The sequence below is a fragment of the Pimephales promelas genome, chromosome 10, assembly GCF_988280905.1.
Source record: "Pimephales promelas chromosome 10, fPimPro1.hap1.1, whole genome shotgun sequence".
NCBI lineage: Eukaryota > Metazoa > Chordata > Actinopteri > Cypriniformes > Leuciscidae > Pimephales > Pimephales promelas.
Window position 1 is genome coordinate 18,310,032 of NC_142778.1, and position 17,374 is coordinate 18,327,405.

The 17,374-nt window shown below is 36.5% G+C and overlaps 1 protein-coding gene across 2 annotated transcripts in view; it reads left to right on the forward strand.

Annotated features, from left to right (window-relative positions):
- myo7aa (myosin VIIAa) overlaps positions 1-17,374 on the forward strand; it is a 68,594-nt gene that overhangs the window by 34,488 nt on the left and 16,732 nt on the right. For both annotated transcript variants that reach the window (XM_089135442.1, XM_089135443.1), the window contains 22 exons: positions 665-792; positions 1,217-1,343; positions 2,161-2,280; positions 2,440-2,613; positions 2,704-2,931; positions 3,120-3,287; positions 4,183-4,300; positions 4,395-4,521; positions 4,599-4,768; positions 5,260-5,450; positions 5,598-5,722; positions 7,376-7,533; positions 8,631-8,784; positions 9,336-9,491; positions 11,310-11,415; positions 13,410-13,523; positions 13,698-13,785; positions 14,353-14,459; positions 14,564-14,749; positions 14,885-15,001; positions 15,127-15,210; positions 16,479-16,598. In XM_089135442.1, the coding sequence (XP_088991568.1) occupies positions 665-792; positions 1,217-1,343; positions 2,161-2,280; positions 2,440-2,613; positions 2,704-2,931; positions 3,120-3,287; positions 4,183-4,300; positions 4,395-4,521; positions 4,599-4,768; positions 5,260-5,450; positions 5,598-5,722; positions 7,376-7,533; positions 8,631-8,784; positions 9,336-9,491; positions 11,310-11,415; positions 13,410-13,523; positions 13,698-13,785; positions 14,353-14,459; positions 14,564-14,749; positions 14,885-15,001; positions 15,127-15,210; positions 16,479-16,598 (3,066 nt within the window). The remainder of the gene's footprint in view (positions 1-664; positions 793-1,216; positions 1,344-2,160; positions 2,281-2,439; positions 2,614-2,703; positions 2,932-3,119; positions 3,288-4,182; positions 4,301-4,394; positions 4,522-4,598; positions 4,769-5,259; positions 5,451-5,597; positions 5,723-7,375; positions 7,534-8,630; positions 8,785-9,335; positions 9,492-11,309; positions 11,416-13,409; positions 13,524-13,697; positions 13,786-14,352; positions 14,460-14,563; positions 14,750-14,884; positions 15,002-15,126; positions 15,211-16,478; positions 16,599-17,374) is intronic.

Genomic DNA, 17,374 nt, shown 5'->3' on the forward strand with positions numbered 1-17,374 from the left:
CAAATTAAAGTTTAAACAGAATAACCAATCAGCTTCCTCAGATACAAAACATCTTGACTTTGAAGAAGACTGATCAATTTAGTAACGTTGACATCTATAGCTATTAAACTTCTTTTAAACTGACTTTTAACATGTTCATTTAAAGGGATTGTTCGCCCAAAAATGAAAATTCTGTCATCTTTTACTCACCCTCAAGTTGTTGCAAACCTGTATGAGTTTCTTTCTTCTGTTGAACACAAAGGAAGATATTTTGAAGTATTAAATGAAATACTTCAAAAATTGGAACTTTGACACCATTGACTTCCATTGTATTTTTTTTCTACTTTGGAAGTCAATGGTGCCAAACAACTGTTTGGTTCCAATCGTTCTTCAAAATGTCTTCCTTTGTGTTCAGCAGAAGAAAGAAACTCATACAGGTTTGCAACAACTTGAGGGTGAGTAAATGATGACAGAATTTTCATTTTTGGGTGGAGTATCCCTTTAATTTATTGTACAGTTGCTATATAAATCGTTCATTCATTCATTCATTCAAATAAATGTCCATATTTGTTGTGGCTATTTTGGTGGATTGCATTTCAAAAATAAATATGTATTTGCAAAATATCGGATGTATTTTGTTCATTTCAAACCTGATCCTGATTTAAAGTATTTTTTCTCTCTCTAGGTGACGAAGCGTCTGAATGACGGTGAATACACAGTCCATGGAAACAGCATGCTGGAGGACCGACCCACATCCAATCTGGAGAAGCTACACTTTATCATCGGCAACGGCATCCTTCGCCCAGGCTTGAGGTCAGACAATGGATATGAAAAAATATAATATAGACTGAATCACCCTTGAAAGAAATGTATATGTACTATATATATATATATATATATATATATATATATATATATATATATATATGTACACACACTATATATTAGTGTGTGTGTGTGTGTGTGTGTGTGTGTATGTGTGTGTGTGGTTCAGGTATTCCCTACCTAGGTATTCTTTAACCTTGAAAGGACATTTATAGTCCCCATGAGGAAGAAATTTTTGTGTGATGGGTAGGTTTAGGGATAGGGTTAGTGTAAGGGGATAGAATATCCAGTTTGTACAGCATAAAATTCATTGTCTATGGAAAGTCCTCATAAAACATGTAAACCAAGTGTGTGTGTGTGTGTGTGTGTGTAACAACAACCCAAACAACCCTCTTCCTGCTGTTTCTTCCAGAGATGAGATCTACTGTCAGATCTGTAAGCAACTGACCCAGAATCCCTCTAAAAGCAGTCATGCCCGCGGCTGGATCCTCATGTCTCTGTGTGTCGGCTGCTTCGCTCCATCCGAGAAGTTTGTGAAGGTGAGAAATGCTGCGTATTTATAAACTCTTTTCTTTTGTCACTCTTCACATTATCTTCTCTTCTTGTTTCCTCTTCTTACATGTAGCTTTATCTGTGATCAGGGCATCTGTAATATTTCAACCACAGACAAATACTTTAATCATTTCTGGTAAATATTTAGGTACTTACTAATATATGGGGACATTTATTTGACCAACAAAGACTCAACAATTGATATTGAAGATGTTTTTTTTTGTTCCCCCTTGAAATAGTGAGAAAAAATTGCATTGTGAGTTTTCAAGGTTAAAAAAATTCACTGTTGTCAAAGTGTATTATAGAAGTACATGTGCTTTGACTTTGCCAATGTGTTCCTTGCCAATATGTTTGCCGAAACCAAGATATTTGAATGTGAAAGCAGCTTCTGACACTCTCTAAAGTTTCATTAAGCTACATTAAAAATAATTTGAAATATATATCTGTCATCTACTGTTTTGCACCTTTAACCTTACACTAACATTATAATTACTTACACTTTTGGTCTGAAGACTTCTCTTTGGTATGTTCTTGCTCAAATTCTTACAACAATAAAAATCAAAGCCCTGTTAGTATTTTGTAATCACTAAAATTTTAATAGTGTAATCAATATTATTTTTATAATAAAAAATATGTAAAGGCAAAAAAAAAAAATTATAAATTATAAAAAAAATAGTATAACAACATTATTATATTGTGTTTACTTCAACCAAGGGAACGAATTAGTAAATCACCCCCAGTGAGTTTTCAGTGGTTAATTCTGACCAATTATGATTATTGAAAGTTCAGTATGTCTTCCTGTAGTACCTGAGGAACTTCATCAGTGAGGGTCCTCCGGGTTACGCTCCCTATTGCGAGGAGAGACTGAGGAGAACGTTTGTGAACGGAACAAGAACACAACCACCATCCTGGCTAGAGCTTCAGGTATCATAACTGGTTTTACTGATGATATCTGCTCTATTAATAACCAATGTAGTTCTGCTGCTTTTATCCATGCAACAATAGTTGACAAGTGACTCTGTCAAACTCCAAGCACAACAAAAGCTGTCCATATGATGTCTTCTTTTCACAATTTTATCCAAGGCCACAAAATCAAAGAAGCCGATAATGCTACCTGTGACTTTTATGGACGGAACCACAAAAACTCTTTTGACGGACTCTGCGACCACAGCCATGGAGCTCTGCAACGCACTGTCCGACAAGATCAGCCTTCAGGATCGATTCGGCTTCTCGCTGTACATTGCTCTGTTTGATAAGGTACACGCACTCACAACCAAGATCGTTTGGTTCAGTTATTGTGTTTTGTTGTTCATTTAAGAAAGCTTTTTTGGACTCTTTTTGTGCCAGGTTTCCTCTCTGGGCAGCGGTAATGATCACGTGATGGACGCTGTTTCCCAGTGTGAGCAGTACGCTAAAGAGCAGGGCGCTCAGGAGCGCAACGCCCCCTGGAGGTTGTTCTTCAGGAAGGAGATATTCACACCCTGGCACGACCCAGCGGAGGACGCCGTCGCTACAAACCTTGTCTACCAGCAGATCGTGCGTGGCGTCAAGTTTGGCGAATACCGCTGTGATCGGGTATGAACCTCAGACACAGAAAACAAGCCAATAAATAAATTGAGTTCTCATTTAAACTATATTTCTAAGGAGGGAATATTTTCTTTCTTTTTTCCTTTTTTCCACTCTGTTTCTCCTTTTCCTCTTTTGATGATCTTTATTTTTCTCGCACTCTTTCTGTTTCTTTATCTTGTATCTTCCGGGAGTAGGAGGATCTAGCGGAGCTGGCGTCGCAACAGTACTACGTGGACTACGGCTCTGAGATTCTTGTGGAACGCCTGTTAAGTCTTATTCCATCCTACATCCCGGACAGAGAGATCAGCTCGGCCAAAACCGTGGAGAGATGGGCTCAGTTCATAATGGCTGCACACAAAAAGGTGGCAAAAGTTAATCTCAACAGTCAAATGAATGGACTTAAAGGGATTGTTCAACCAAAAATGTATATTATGTCATCATTTACTCACCCTCAAGTTGTTTCAAACCTGTATGAATTTATTTCTTCTGCTGAACACAAAGGAAGATATTTTGAAGAATGTCGGTAACCAAAAATTTGTATATTTATATATTCATATCCCCCATATTTTTGGTTACCCATAGTCTTTAAAATGTCTTCTTTTGTGTTTGGAAGAAGAAACAAACGTAAACACATTTTTTTTTTAATTTTTGAATTAAAATGTGTCCTTGGCATGTTTTTGTTAGACTATCAATTTTTTGTCTTAACTTTTGGTAGTTCGGTCAAATGAGTCAAGAAAAATCCTTTCAGTGTTATCCTTTCCTGTGTTATAAAACAACTGCTGATATTACCGTTCGTCACAATGGAGACGGAAAGTCATTTCAGCACATTGCATTGTGGGATACAGTATCTCACAGTGTTTTTCGGTTGAATTTCGAACATTTTTGCTGATGTACTGTAGTAAGTATTTAATGCAAATAGAAAATAAACACCATGCACACTATACACACTGCATACTTCTTTCCTTCAAAAGTAGTAGATAGTATGCCATTCTGAACTCCGTCATAGTGATGTATTTGAATTGTCACACTACAATCAAAGTTTTTAGGGGACACACCTTACAATAAGGTTCCATTTGTTAACATTAGTTAACTTTATTAATTTACGAGAACTAACTATGAAAAATACAGTTCAACATTTACTAATACATTATTAAAATCTACATTTATGTCTGTTAATATTATTTAACATGAACTAACAATTTTAAAGATGAATAAAAAGTTAGTAACACATTGTGTTGTGTGTGTGTGTGTGTGTAGGGAATCTACACTCAGAAGAGGGTGGACCCTCAGAAAGTGAAGGAGGAAGTCGTGGATTTCGCTCGTTATAAGTGGCCTTTGTTATTCTCAAGATTCTACGAGGCCTTTAAATTCTCAGGTATTTCTTGTGTAATTTATGCCACATTAATAAGGTTCTTGTGTTTTGTTCTGCATGTTTACAGATGGGTTTGATGTATTGAATCTGTTTGAAGGTCCTAGCCTACCCAAGAATGACGTGATAGTGGCTGTAAACTGGACAGGCGTTTACTTTGTGGACGAGCAAGAGCAGGTTCTTCTGGAGCTTTCTTTCCCAGAGATCACCGCTGTGTCCAGCAGCAGGTACGGGTTTCACTGAGTCTTGTTTGGAGGTTTGATATGATTTGAGCTTTGAAGGTAAAAGCCTCTGTGTTTGCCAGAGGGGGGAAGCTTCAAGCCCAGAGCTTCACGTTAGCCACCATCAAAGCAGAGGAGTACACGTTCACCTCTAATAACGCAGAGGACATCCGGGACCTGGTGGTCACCTTCCTAGAGGGTCTCAGGAGGAGATCCAAGTTTGTTGTGGCCTTACAGGACAACCCCAGTCCAGGTTAAAGAAGCAAAAACATCATATCAATGGATTTTACACTTTTTTTTCTTTCATTTAAACGAATAAATCTTTAAAATTCATGTCCAGACTAAATTTCAGCCAAAAATCAAAAAAGAAATTTTGCATTAAAAATAAATCATATTTTAAGGCCTATATTATACTTAAGACCAAAATCAAAAGAGAATAATATGAAATTATTTTTTAATTTTCTATGATAATATAAAGATATAAAGCAAGCCTATTTAGGGCCCAGATCATATTTTAGGTCCGAAACCATAGAAAATGGTAACACTTTACAATAAGGTTTCTTTTGTTAACATCAGTTCTCTATATTAAATAATGCTAATATTTTGAAATATATTATAAACTAATAAATAAATCTTTCTGATCACAATACATAAAATTGTATTTTTATTTTGTTTTTTATTATTATTATTTTTTTTACATTTCTTTAGCATCACTTACAGTCATTTTTCATTTCTCCCAAACAGCTGGCGATGATTCGACGTTCCTGAGCTTCCTAAAAGGCGACCTCATTCTGCTGGACCAGGACACGGGCGAGCAGGTCATGACGTCGGGCTGGGCCCACGGGATCAACGACAGAACCAAACAGAAAGGAGATTTCCCTGCCGACTGTGTTTATGTGCTGCCCACTGTCGTTAGACCTGCACCTGAAATCGTGGTACTGATTTTTTTATTATTATGTTTAGAGGTCGGTGCTTATTTGTAATTTCAGTCTTGTATGATTCATGTCTCTACTTAAACCTTCTCCCTTTCTCTGTCCCTGTCTTGTGTTCTCTTGTGCACTCTCTGTGACTTTACGGCTCAGGCTTTGGTTACCATGACACCAGACCAACGTCAGGAGTCAATCCGGATTTCCCATGTCCCTATAACGGAGTCGGAGGAGAGGATAAAGCCGTATACTCTGGAGGAATTCTCATATGACTACTTCAGGTGAACAGACACCACTTCTGTCCCTACATCGTCTCGTCATTGTCTGTTTTAACCCTTGTGCATCCTTATGGACATTTTTGTCCTTTTCAGTTTTGTTTTTTTGATCACTTTGCCTGTGTTAAAGCTAACTGCAAAAAACTTGGCACAGGTGTGTATTTTTATTGGAATTTTACTATTTCACCGTCATTTTCTTAAAAAAATATTTTTTGCATTAGGTACAAAAAAATACTCCCTCTCAGCGCCTTTTGGACAAAAATGTCCCCATTGAAACCTATTAAAACTGCCATTTTTAATCCCCGGTTCAGTTAACTATAAAATTATGCAATCTTTGTTAAGAGGCTTTCATTCTGATGACAAGGCTTCAAAATTTTATTTTTTACTATTTTTTATCAGATGTTGCCATTTTTTTTTAAGTTTGGCCAATAAAACAAATGTCGCTTTATTCCTGGTTGTCTGCTTCGGCATACTACAGAGCCAACTGGATAAATTATGCAACAATATTTGTGTGGGTGTGTTGGTATGGATGTCAGAGTGTGGTTAGTATGTGTGTTATAAAAAAATATGTGTGTGTGTGGGCATGTGTGTGTTTGTAATACTGAGAGAGAAAAACTGCAAATTCCAATCCAATCACTGTGAGCTCCAGTGGGGTTTTGCTGGCACCCAATGGGGAAAATATGTTACTACGCCCAAACAAACTGTTGCCGAAAGCTCATTTTTTGAGATATCATCCTCAAATTTGGAACACAACCTATTTAGATTTATGGCTTTGATTTTATTGCAGTTTTGAGTTCAACCTGATTTAAAAAAATATATATTTTATATAAAATATTTTTTATAAATAATTTTCATAAACTTATACCTATATAACTTTTTTTTGGATTTACTTATTATTATTTTTTTTACTTCAGCAATAATCTGCAAAGGGTCTTCTTTAAAATGATACCAAACTTAAGTCTGTGGTCCAAAGCGTCACGTTTTTATGACAGTTTTTTGACATGGACATTTTTGTCCTCTTTTTACCTATGTGTAACTTTTTTAAATTGATGCACAAGGGTTAAATCATAAAATACATAGTTATGCTGCAATCAAGAGTCTTACTTAAAGTCTTTACTTTTGATTTGATTTTAAAGGCAATGCAAAATTGTCCTGTGATAATGTTGGTTGTTGTGGGCAGGAAGAAGACAAGGAATCGCTGACTGCAACTCGGTAGACTCTTTATTGACTTCGGTCTGAGCACAAAGTAAAAGGCGGGGCTTTTAACACACCCAAAATAAACATAAAACGTGTCGTCGGTTTTGTCATGCAGTTCCTCTCTGCGTGTGCAGCTCTCTCCTGTCACTGCTTATATCCTGTCCCAGCCAATTACTGAAACAAGAGACAGGTGTTATCACCTGAAATCGACCCACTTACAAGTCCCCGTCCTCAAACTCTCTCTCCCCCGTCACAGACTTCGCTAAACCACGCCCCCTTGCCACATGTCCCTATTTACTTTCTTAATACATGTTCCTGGTCTTATTGTGCACTATTCATCATTGCAGGTTTTTCTAAAGAAAATACAATTTAATTGAACAAAGAAATCAAAGAATATACACAATTAACTGCAAATGCGTATACATGACCCTCGTTGACCCTGGAAACTCTCCACTCATCCAGGCCTCCTCCCAAACACACTCTCAGTCGAGTGATGATCACCAAGAACCGCGGGAAGGACAAACTGTGGAGCTGCACTCGAGAACCCATCAAGCAGGCTCTTCTGAAGAAGTGTGTGGGCCATGAGGAGCTTTCCCAGGAGGCCTGCATGGCTTTCATTGATATCCTTCAGAAAACAGACACAGACGCGTGAAAATATAATTCATATCTTTCTTTTCATATTTTGGGCTGACAACGTGTGTGTGTGTGTGTTTTGAATACAAAAACCAAAGCCTATTTCAATAGGCTTGAAATAGTTTTTCAATTTTTTTTTTCCTGAAATATGACCTAAAATAAGTTTTATTTTCTTTATGGAAAATATGATTTATTTTTGTTTATTTTAATTTTGCCCTGAAATAGACATTAAATATTAAAAATGTTCTTTTCCTAGAGAGTAATGAGATTTAATTTGGTTTTATTTAAAATCGAGCTTTTAATGTTGTTTATATGTCTATGTGGTGGTTTTTAATATGCTTTAAGACAAACCAACCATGTTCAAATTAGTAAGTCAATAACATTGCTGAGTATTTTCTGCTTAAAACTGCAGTGAACCAAAGATTGTCTCAAAAACCCACTTTGAAATCGTTGGTTTTTCTGACGTCACAAACCACCCTGTAACCAATCACGTACAGTAAATGTGTGATCGTCTGAGCTGGTGTGAGTGAGTGGAGGTGGGGCTAATTTGCATATTCATAGAACTACGTACACTAAAGGTGTTTTGGGTGCTCGCAAGGTTTTTTTTTTTTTCACCATTGGGTCACCTGATGGAGTTTTAGGACACTTTTAGGTCACTTGATGGAGTTTTTCGGTTCCTTGCCACTGTTGCCTTTGGCTTGCTCAGTTTGGGAAATTCAAATGAATTAGCCAGTCAGTAATACCCTTGATCAGCTCTACCAAACGTGGATATTTTTCCACTAAGAAACGAACATTGTTATTATGTCTTGATTGATACTGTGATGCTGCTTTGATGCAATCTATATTGTGAAAAGCGCTATATAAATATACTTGACATGACTAAATGAGGAAAGCGTGTATTAAATTACATTCAAGCTATTTTAAGACATGAAGATTTATTTATTTTTTTAAATATGTCATTTTGGTGGTTAAAAATGAGTTTTAAAGGATAACATTATTGACTACAGGGAGACTTTAACACTAGAAGTTCATGGTTATTATCTTCTTTCTGAACGTTAATCTTCCTTGACCTGCTCTCCTGCACCTATAATGAAATACATGGGCGATTATCCATCCAAGCGGACTCGTTCTGTGAACGAGCTCACGGATCAGATCTTCGAGAGCGCTCTGAAGGCGGAGCCTCTGAAAGACGAGATCTTCTGCCAGATACTCAAACAAATGACTGACAACCACGTCAAGTATGTCCATCCTTTATAAATATAGCCAGACGCTGTGATTTCTTCCAATGAGCTCTACCGTTTTTAAAAGATGTCAGGCTGCATTTATTTGTTAAAAAATGCTGTAATATTGTGAAATATTATTGCAATTTAAAATAACTGTTTTCTATTTGAATACATTTTAAAATGTCATTTATTATTGTGATGTAAAGCTGAATCTTCATCATATGATCCTTCAGAAATCATTCTAATATGCTGATCATGCAAGAAACATTTCTTATTATTATTATCAATGTTGAAAACAGTTCATGCTGTGCTGCTTCAGATATATATATTTTTTAAAACTGTAATACTTTTTAGTATTCTTAGATTAAAATAATTTGAAATAGTTAACACTTTTAGAATGTTACAAAAGATTTATGTCACTTTTGATCAACTTAATGAATCCTTGCACAATGAAGGTTTTAATTTGGTAATGACCTCAAACTTTAGCACAGTATTGTGTGTTCTACTCGCTGTCATTCATATCAGCTGTTGATAGTTTAACTGCAATGTTTTGTCTGTTTGTGTAGGTACAGTGAGGAAAAGGGCTGGGAGTTGCTTTGGCTGTGTGCCGGTCTCTTTCCTCCCAGTAATGTCCTCTTACCACACGTCCAGAGGTTTCTACAGTCGAAGAAACATCACCCGTTGGCTCCCGACTGCATGCAGAGACTGCAGAAAGCTTTACGGTGACAGCACTCCCTCACCTCACGTACAACTGCATGTACTGTACATGCACAAACAGGCATGCATATTTTCTAGAGCCTATTTATATCGCAAAGATAGTCGTATCTGTAGAAGCATATACAGTATACCTCGAAGAAGAGCCTTTGCAAATAGACTTCTTAACGCACAATTTCGTCCATGTCAGAAGCATTTTGTCTGTCAGAGAGAACACTAAATGTAGTGTGCCTGGTTTGTTGAACTAGCTTAGAAGGGCACTTCTAAGACAGCTTATTTATTATATTTTTATTTCTTTATTTTCAATACTTTGACCGTTTAGAACGGCTACAGCTGTCGTCTTCATATAACTTATTTATCCTGATGAGCTGGTGATATTTCCCTGCTTTTGGAGAAGCAAAGACAACATAAACTCTCAGACATTTGGTGCATTCAAGTCATGTCAGAAAGATCGCGTTTACAGCTTGAATGCTCATGAACACCAAATTCGACAAAGCCATGATTATGTGTTAATTATGGAAACTCTTTGAGCCCCAAAGTAGGATGTGTGAGTGAAACAACATGGCAGAAGCAATGGATGAAAATTCTGTGGTTGATGGTAAATTTGTTGAAAGATTAGTTTTGCCCAATTTAGAATATATCTACCTAAACTAAGTTGCCTATACAAAATACAGTAGTATTGTACAATTAAGATAAAATGCATAACGATTCAATTTTGCAGTGGCTTCATAAATAATTAAAATCATTAAAAAAAATTCATTTCTGGAGCTCAAACAGTATAGAGCAACACCAGGGTCATGTGTTCGATTCCCAGGGAATCCATCAACTGATAAAATGTATACCTTGAATAAAAAGTCGTATTGGTTAAAATCATTTGCAAAAAAAGGAAATGCGTAAGTGTAAAGAAAAGGAGAGTAAAAAAAGGCCTGGTGTGCATTTTTGTGTTCTTCACCTGCAGTTTATTTTTGTTTGTAATTAAGATATTGTAGTAGTGTTGGGTGTAATACATTACCAAGTTATTCATTACTGTAATTTAATTATTCTCTTGAAAAAGTACAACAAAGGGATTACTCTTAATTTTTCTGTAATCTAATTAGTTACTTATGATGTAAATGCATTAAATACTGTAAAGACTAGATCAATTCTATATAAAACAATAGAGGATTTAGCATCAAAATTTAATGTCTTATGTTAAAATGTATGTTTTTAATGTTACCTTCTCCCTTTAAAGCGGTGGTAAATTCAAGAATAATTCATGCAATTTTATATTATATATTTGAAAGAATTAAAAGAGCCGTTTCTTGTCTATCTTTGTATTGTTCAACTGGTCGAGATTGATATGGGATTTACAAAGTAATAAGTAATCCAATACTTTGTAGAGATAGTTATTTGTACAGTAATCTTATTAGTTGTAATTGGAGATGTAAATAGCCACTTGTAGGTAATCACTCTTTCACTAACCATAAAAGTGGTTGAACAAGTGACTTGAACACACCTGCTGTCATAATTACGATGTAACAACCTGAACGCCAATACTCCTAAAATGGCTCTTCCTGAAGCTGACACATTATTCCCGAAGGCTCCTTCCCCTCCAATTATGTTCTATAATTATTATGTGTATATTTGCAGTGTGAAATTAAGCACTTTTGTCTTGATATTGTGTCTTTATCTCTTCTTTCTCACTGTGTTTCTTTGTGTCTGTCAGCTCCATTCTGAGCTTTATTTGTGATGTTTTCTAGTTCTGATGATGAATATGAGATGTCTGTGTGAGGAGTGTTATAGTGTGAATGTCTCATCATGGGCACCGTATGTTTGTTTGTGTGCAGGAACGGATCCCGAAAATATCCCCCTCACCTGGTCGAGGTGGAGGCTATTCAGCACAAGACCACACAGATCTTTCATAAAGTGTACTTTCCTGATGATACAGATGAGGTGAGATATGCTTTCATATGCTTATGACTCATCAAACACATTGGGATCTTCTCCCAATGACGAGGTGACGACGATATACTGAGAGTGTTTTATGAAAGCTTCACATTTCTGCTTTTAACCCTGTAAAGCCTGACATGAAGTGAAAATCGTAATAGTAGGGTTTTTCTCTGTAAATGGTGAGAATAAAATCATTTTGTGAGAATATGGTGGAAAAAGGCAGCTCAATTTTATTCATAGGCCCAAACTGAGAATAAACTCAGAAATATGCAATACTGAAATTCCTATGACCAAAAAGTAAGATGAAATTCTTATCACTCTCAATGTGAATCAACTAGATTTTTATAACAGTATAGCGACTACTTACACACACCTAAAGGATTATTAGGAGCACCTGTTCAATTTCTCATTAATGCAATTATCGAATCAATCAATCACATGGCAGTTGCTTCAATGCATTTAGGGGTGTAGTCCTGGTCAATACAATCTCCTGAACTCCAAATTGAATGTCTGAATGGGAAAGAAAAGTGAAAATGCCTTGTTGATGCTAGAGGTCAGAGGAGAATGGGCCGACTGATTCAAGCTGATAGAAGATCAACTTTGACTGAAATAACCACTCGTTACAACCGAGGTATTGCAGCAAAGCATTTGTGAAGCCACAACACGCACAACCTTGAGGCTGATGGGCCACAACAGCAGAAGACCCCACCGGGTACCACTCATCTCCACTACAAATAGGAAAAAGAGGCTACAATTTGCAAGAGCTCACCAAAATTGGACAGTTGAAGACTGGAAAAATGTTGCCTGGTCTGATGAGTCTCGATTTCTGTTGAGACATTCAGAGGGTAGAGTCAGAATTTGGCGTAAACAGAATGAGAACATGGATCCATCATGCCTTGTTACCACTGTGCAGGCTGGTGGTGGTGGTGGAATGGTGTGGGAATGTTTTCTTGGCACACTTTAGGCCCCTTAGTGCCAATTGGGCATCTTTTAAATGCCACATCCTACCTGAGCATTGTTTCTGACCATGTCCATCCCTTTATGGCCACCATGTGCCCATCCTCTGATGGCTACTTCCAGCAGGATAATGCACCATGTCGCAAAGCTCGAATCATTTCAAATTGGTTTCTTGAACATGACATTGACAATGAGTTCACTGTACTAAAATGGCCCTCACAGTCAACAGATCTCAACCCAATAGAGCATCTTTGGGATGTGGTGGAACAGGGGCTTCATGCCCTGGATGTGCATCCCACAAATCTCCATCAAATGCAAGATCAATATGAGCCAACATTTCTAAAGAATGTTTTCAGCACCTTGTTGAATCAATGCCATGTAAAATTAAGGCAATTCTGATGGCCAAAGGGGGTCAAACACAGTATTAGTATGGTGTTCCTAATAATCCTTTAGGTGAGTGTGTATAAAATTGTCGCTTTATTTCTCCCAATAATACTGTATGTCTTAGTTGATATATAAATGCTTAGTTTTATGATCAACAGAGAAACAATGCAGTGCAATATATTGATGACTGAGGGATAAACAAATAAACATTGATTAAAAGCCTAATGGATCATATTTGATCCTCGCATATAACATGATTTTTCTGTGTATGGATAATCAAGTAAACATAAGGTGCTTCTGTCCAGCAAGTTTTCATCAGGAAATATATTACTAGCAATATAAATGTTATTTTTTACATTTACCTACCTTAAGGTGGACATTTTTAGAGTTACACTATAAAATACCTTTTTACTTGCTAATAAAAGTATAAACTATCAATCAAACGACAGAAGGTAGACGTAGATTGTGTAGAGCAGGCTTTTCAGCATCATTGTGTTCATGTTGATGATTTAGAATTTTGTGAATCAACTATGATACATTAGGTGTTATAGGGTTAAACCCTCCCAGAATATTCCTTTAAATGCATCTGGAAGTGTTGGATACGGTCTTTGTATTGGTAAAGACAGACTGTGAAGGTTCCCGTTGTCTGTTTTCAGGCGTTTGAGGTGGAGTCCAGCACGAAGGCCAAAGACTTCTGTCTGAACATCTCCACCAGACTGCTGCTCAAATCACCTGAAGGCTTCAGTCTGTTTGTCAAGATCTCCGATAAGGTAAATGTCAAACTGTGAGGAAGAACAGCCTCTGTGGGATTTCAGTGGGATTTTGCTCATGTAGCACATGTTCCTGTCTTTCATGCTAACCCAACTCTAACCATGGGAAAATTTAGTATTCAATTCCTATCAAGATGTATTTAATATTATTTGATCTGGTTTTATGCATTATAGGTGATAAGTGTACCTGAGGGTGATTTCTTCTTTGACTTTGTCCGCCATTTGACAGACTGGATCAAGAAAGCAAGACCCGCGAAAGAAGGTACAGCCGGGATTTCTACTGCACAATTATGGTTTACTCGTTCATGTGTACTCACAAAACATTACATTCGGATTTATTTGAATTTTCGGGGTTAGTAAGATTTTTTTTATGTTTTTGAAATAGAAAAGCTAAGGCTGCATTTATTTGAAATTAAAAATACAGTAAATACTGTTCTCTATTTGAATATGTTTAAATATTCAGTCTTCAGTCACATGATCCTTCAGAAATCATTCTAATATGATGATTTGCTGCTCAAGAAGTATTTCTTATTATTATCAGTTTTGAAATCAGTTGTGCTGCTTCATATTTTTGTGGGAAACATGATATTGTTTGATTAATAGAAAGTTTAAAAAGAATCGCATTTATTTGCAACATTGCAAGTGTCTTAACTGTCACTTTTGATTAAATTAACACATCCGTGCTGAATAAAAGTGACCCCGAACTTTTGAAGTGCAACGGTTTTACAATCACCATATCCACTGCCAAGTGTAGTTTTGTATTTTTAGGAAAAGGGTAGCAGAATGAAAGCATGCTCAGTAACATATTGGGTCTTCCTCCGGTGTTCAGGTATAGTGCCTTCATTGACCTACCAGGTGTTTTTCATGAAGAAGCTGTGGACGAACACAGTTCCAGGCAAAGACTCCTTCGCAGACTCCATCTTCCATTATTATCAGGTGAGCTTCATAAACATCCAAATACTACATCATGAAGACAGACACTGGGATAAAACCCTGAATTATATACATCAGCTAATCTTTCTAACACTTCCCATGTGAAGGAACTTCCTAAGTATCTCCGTGGATACCACAAATGCTCCAGAGAAGAAGTTTTCCAGCTCGGCGCTCTGATCTACCGGGTCAAATTTGAGGATGACAAATCCCACTTTCCCAGTATTCCCAAGATGCTGAAGGAGCTGATTCCTCAGGACCTGATCCGCCAGCTCTCGCCTGACGACTGGAAAAGGGTTTGTGTCGCACTTTCAATGTTCTTGGCTGTCTGCGTCCTTTATATAAACATCCTTGTAGTTGTGTTGACTAAATTATGCATCATTTTTATGATCCGACTGGCTCACCCTCATCTGTTCCTCCTCTTGTTGCAGTCGATTGTGGCGTTCTTCAACAGACATGCTGGGAAATCAAGGGAAGAAGCCAAGCTGATGTTTCTGAAGCTCATTTTCAAATGGCCCACGTTTGGTTCAGCCTTTTTTGAAGTGAAGGTAACTGTGCTCTGTTAACGTGGTTTGGAAAGCTGGCATTTTCTTACTATAACCTTTTTGAAGCTCAGTGTTTTTTCTTTGGATGGACCAATCAGTCTCTTGATATTTGAAATTTTCTCCCATAGCAAACCACCGAGCCACACTTCCCCGAGATCCTGTTGATAGCCATCAACAAATATGGAGTCAGCCTAATCGACCCCAAGAACAAGGTGCGCTCTCTTTCTGTTGTGCTGTTTTAACTAAGTAACTTTTTTTTTTTTATAGTCTTGCTGTGACTTGTATTCCAACGCAACTTATATAATGCAATTAACGTCAAGCACACAAAACATGCGCACACATTTGGTTTGGGGTCTAATGAGAGAGGAAGTGAGTCCATGTTAATTTGTATAGCGTATTTCCACATGCCGATAGTTTCAGTTTCGCCTTTAAATTCACTTAGGCTTGGTATTTATAATAAATATCATTTATATTGAATGGCACTATAATTTGTTTGTTTTGTTCTTATATTTTTCTTTCTTGTTCAGTTGTGAACGCTGTTAAATTAAAAAGGATTAATACTGTTTAAGGATTAATAATGTTAATATATTAACAAAATGTTGTGATTTACAAACATTATAAATCCTATAAACATTAATGTCTTATAAATATATATATATATATATATACAATAGTATCTCGAAACTAGAATAATAGGGATGTAGTATACTGATATATTAGTGCTGTCAAATTGATTATTCGCATCTAACATAAAAGTTTGTTTACAACACCGGCGATATTTTATGTCCTAAATTAATACATGATAAACTAAATGTATTTTTCCATGTGCATTTCTGAAATGCACTTTCTGTAAAGCTGCTTTGAAACAAAATGTATTGTGAAAACCCGGTCTTTGATTTTGATGAACTTTTTTGATCCACTTCAAATGTTGACTACTACATATATATATATATATATATATAGTATATACACAGACATATATGATATATATAAATGTAATTATGTTGCGTTTTTTTTTTGTCTTTTTTATTAGTCAGTGTCTTTTTTTAATGTGTATATATAGTTTTTAATATATATATATATATATATTTTAGTTTGTATTATAAAGTTAAACTAAATGAAAATGAGAAATGTTGCTTTGGCAACTAGCTGAAATAAAATAAGTTTAGGAGTAAACTAGAATGCATTGCAAGTGTAGTTTAGTATTATTTATGTACTATTATAGAATTAGTTATATACAATTATTAAACATCAATATTATTCATATTTAGTATTATATACTTACTATTGTATGCTTTTATTTTATATTTCAGTTTTATTTAATGTATGTGGATTTGTCATTTTTATTAGTTTTTTATATTTGATTTGATTTCAAGCAACAGTTATTTTAATGGTGTGTGTCCAATGTTCTTGCTCTCCGTGCTGATCCCAGTATGCACTGTGCAGTGATGTTTGCGTTTCCTGTTTTCTTGATCCGCAGGATATTTTAACCACATATCCCTTCACGAAGATTTCCAATTGGAGCAGCGGGAACACGTACTTCCACATCACTATCGGGAACCTGGTTCAGGGCAGCAAACTTCTGTGTGAGACGTCACTGGTGAGAGAAACTCTACTTAACCCCATTCACACTACAAGCGACAAAGCGATACGATATTATTTATTTCAATGGGTGAGCGGCCGATTTCTGGCAACGCGCGTGACAGCGACCATTGGTGACCAGATGGGTGACAAGAAAAAGTTGAGATCTGTTTAACTTTATGCAAATGAAGAACGACTTTCGGGAGTGCCGACCAATAGGAGTGAAGTCAGTGGAGCGCGTCACTCTCGAGAAGCTAATTTTAGCAGTCAGAAGCTGTCCTGTAATTCATGATATATCTCTGTGTACATACAGTGGTATTCACCGTACCGACTCCCTGTCTGAATGGTTTCGGGAACCCAGATAGACGGGAATTTGGCCGTTTGCTGCAGTTAAATAGCCACGATGGCAAAGAGCACTCACTGTTTCTCGTTCATCTTTAATATTATGCGTTTTATGTACTGATTCCATTTATATTTATTTAGACTTTTACTTTCCGCTACAAACAAACATTTTGGAAGGAAATTTATTTGTTGTCAGTAGTTATAGAGGGCACCATGTGTCAAAATGATTTATTGCTTTTTTGATTGACAGGTGGGCGGGGCTGACCTTTGACCTTCCGGATGCCATCTTTGAAGTAGTCATAAACCTTTGACCTTTGACATACCGTGTCTGGGATATCGATTAACCTTTGACCTAACGATCAATCAAATGGACAGGTGGTGTTGACCCGTTGACCTTTTGCGTTCCATCTCTGGAATATCGATTAACCTATGACCTTTCTAATCCAAAAAACA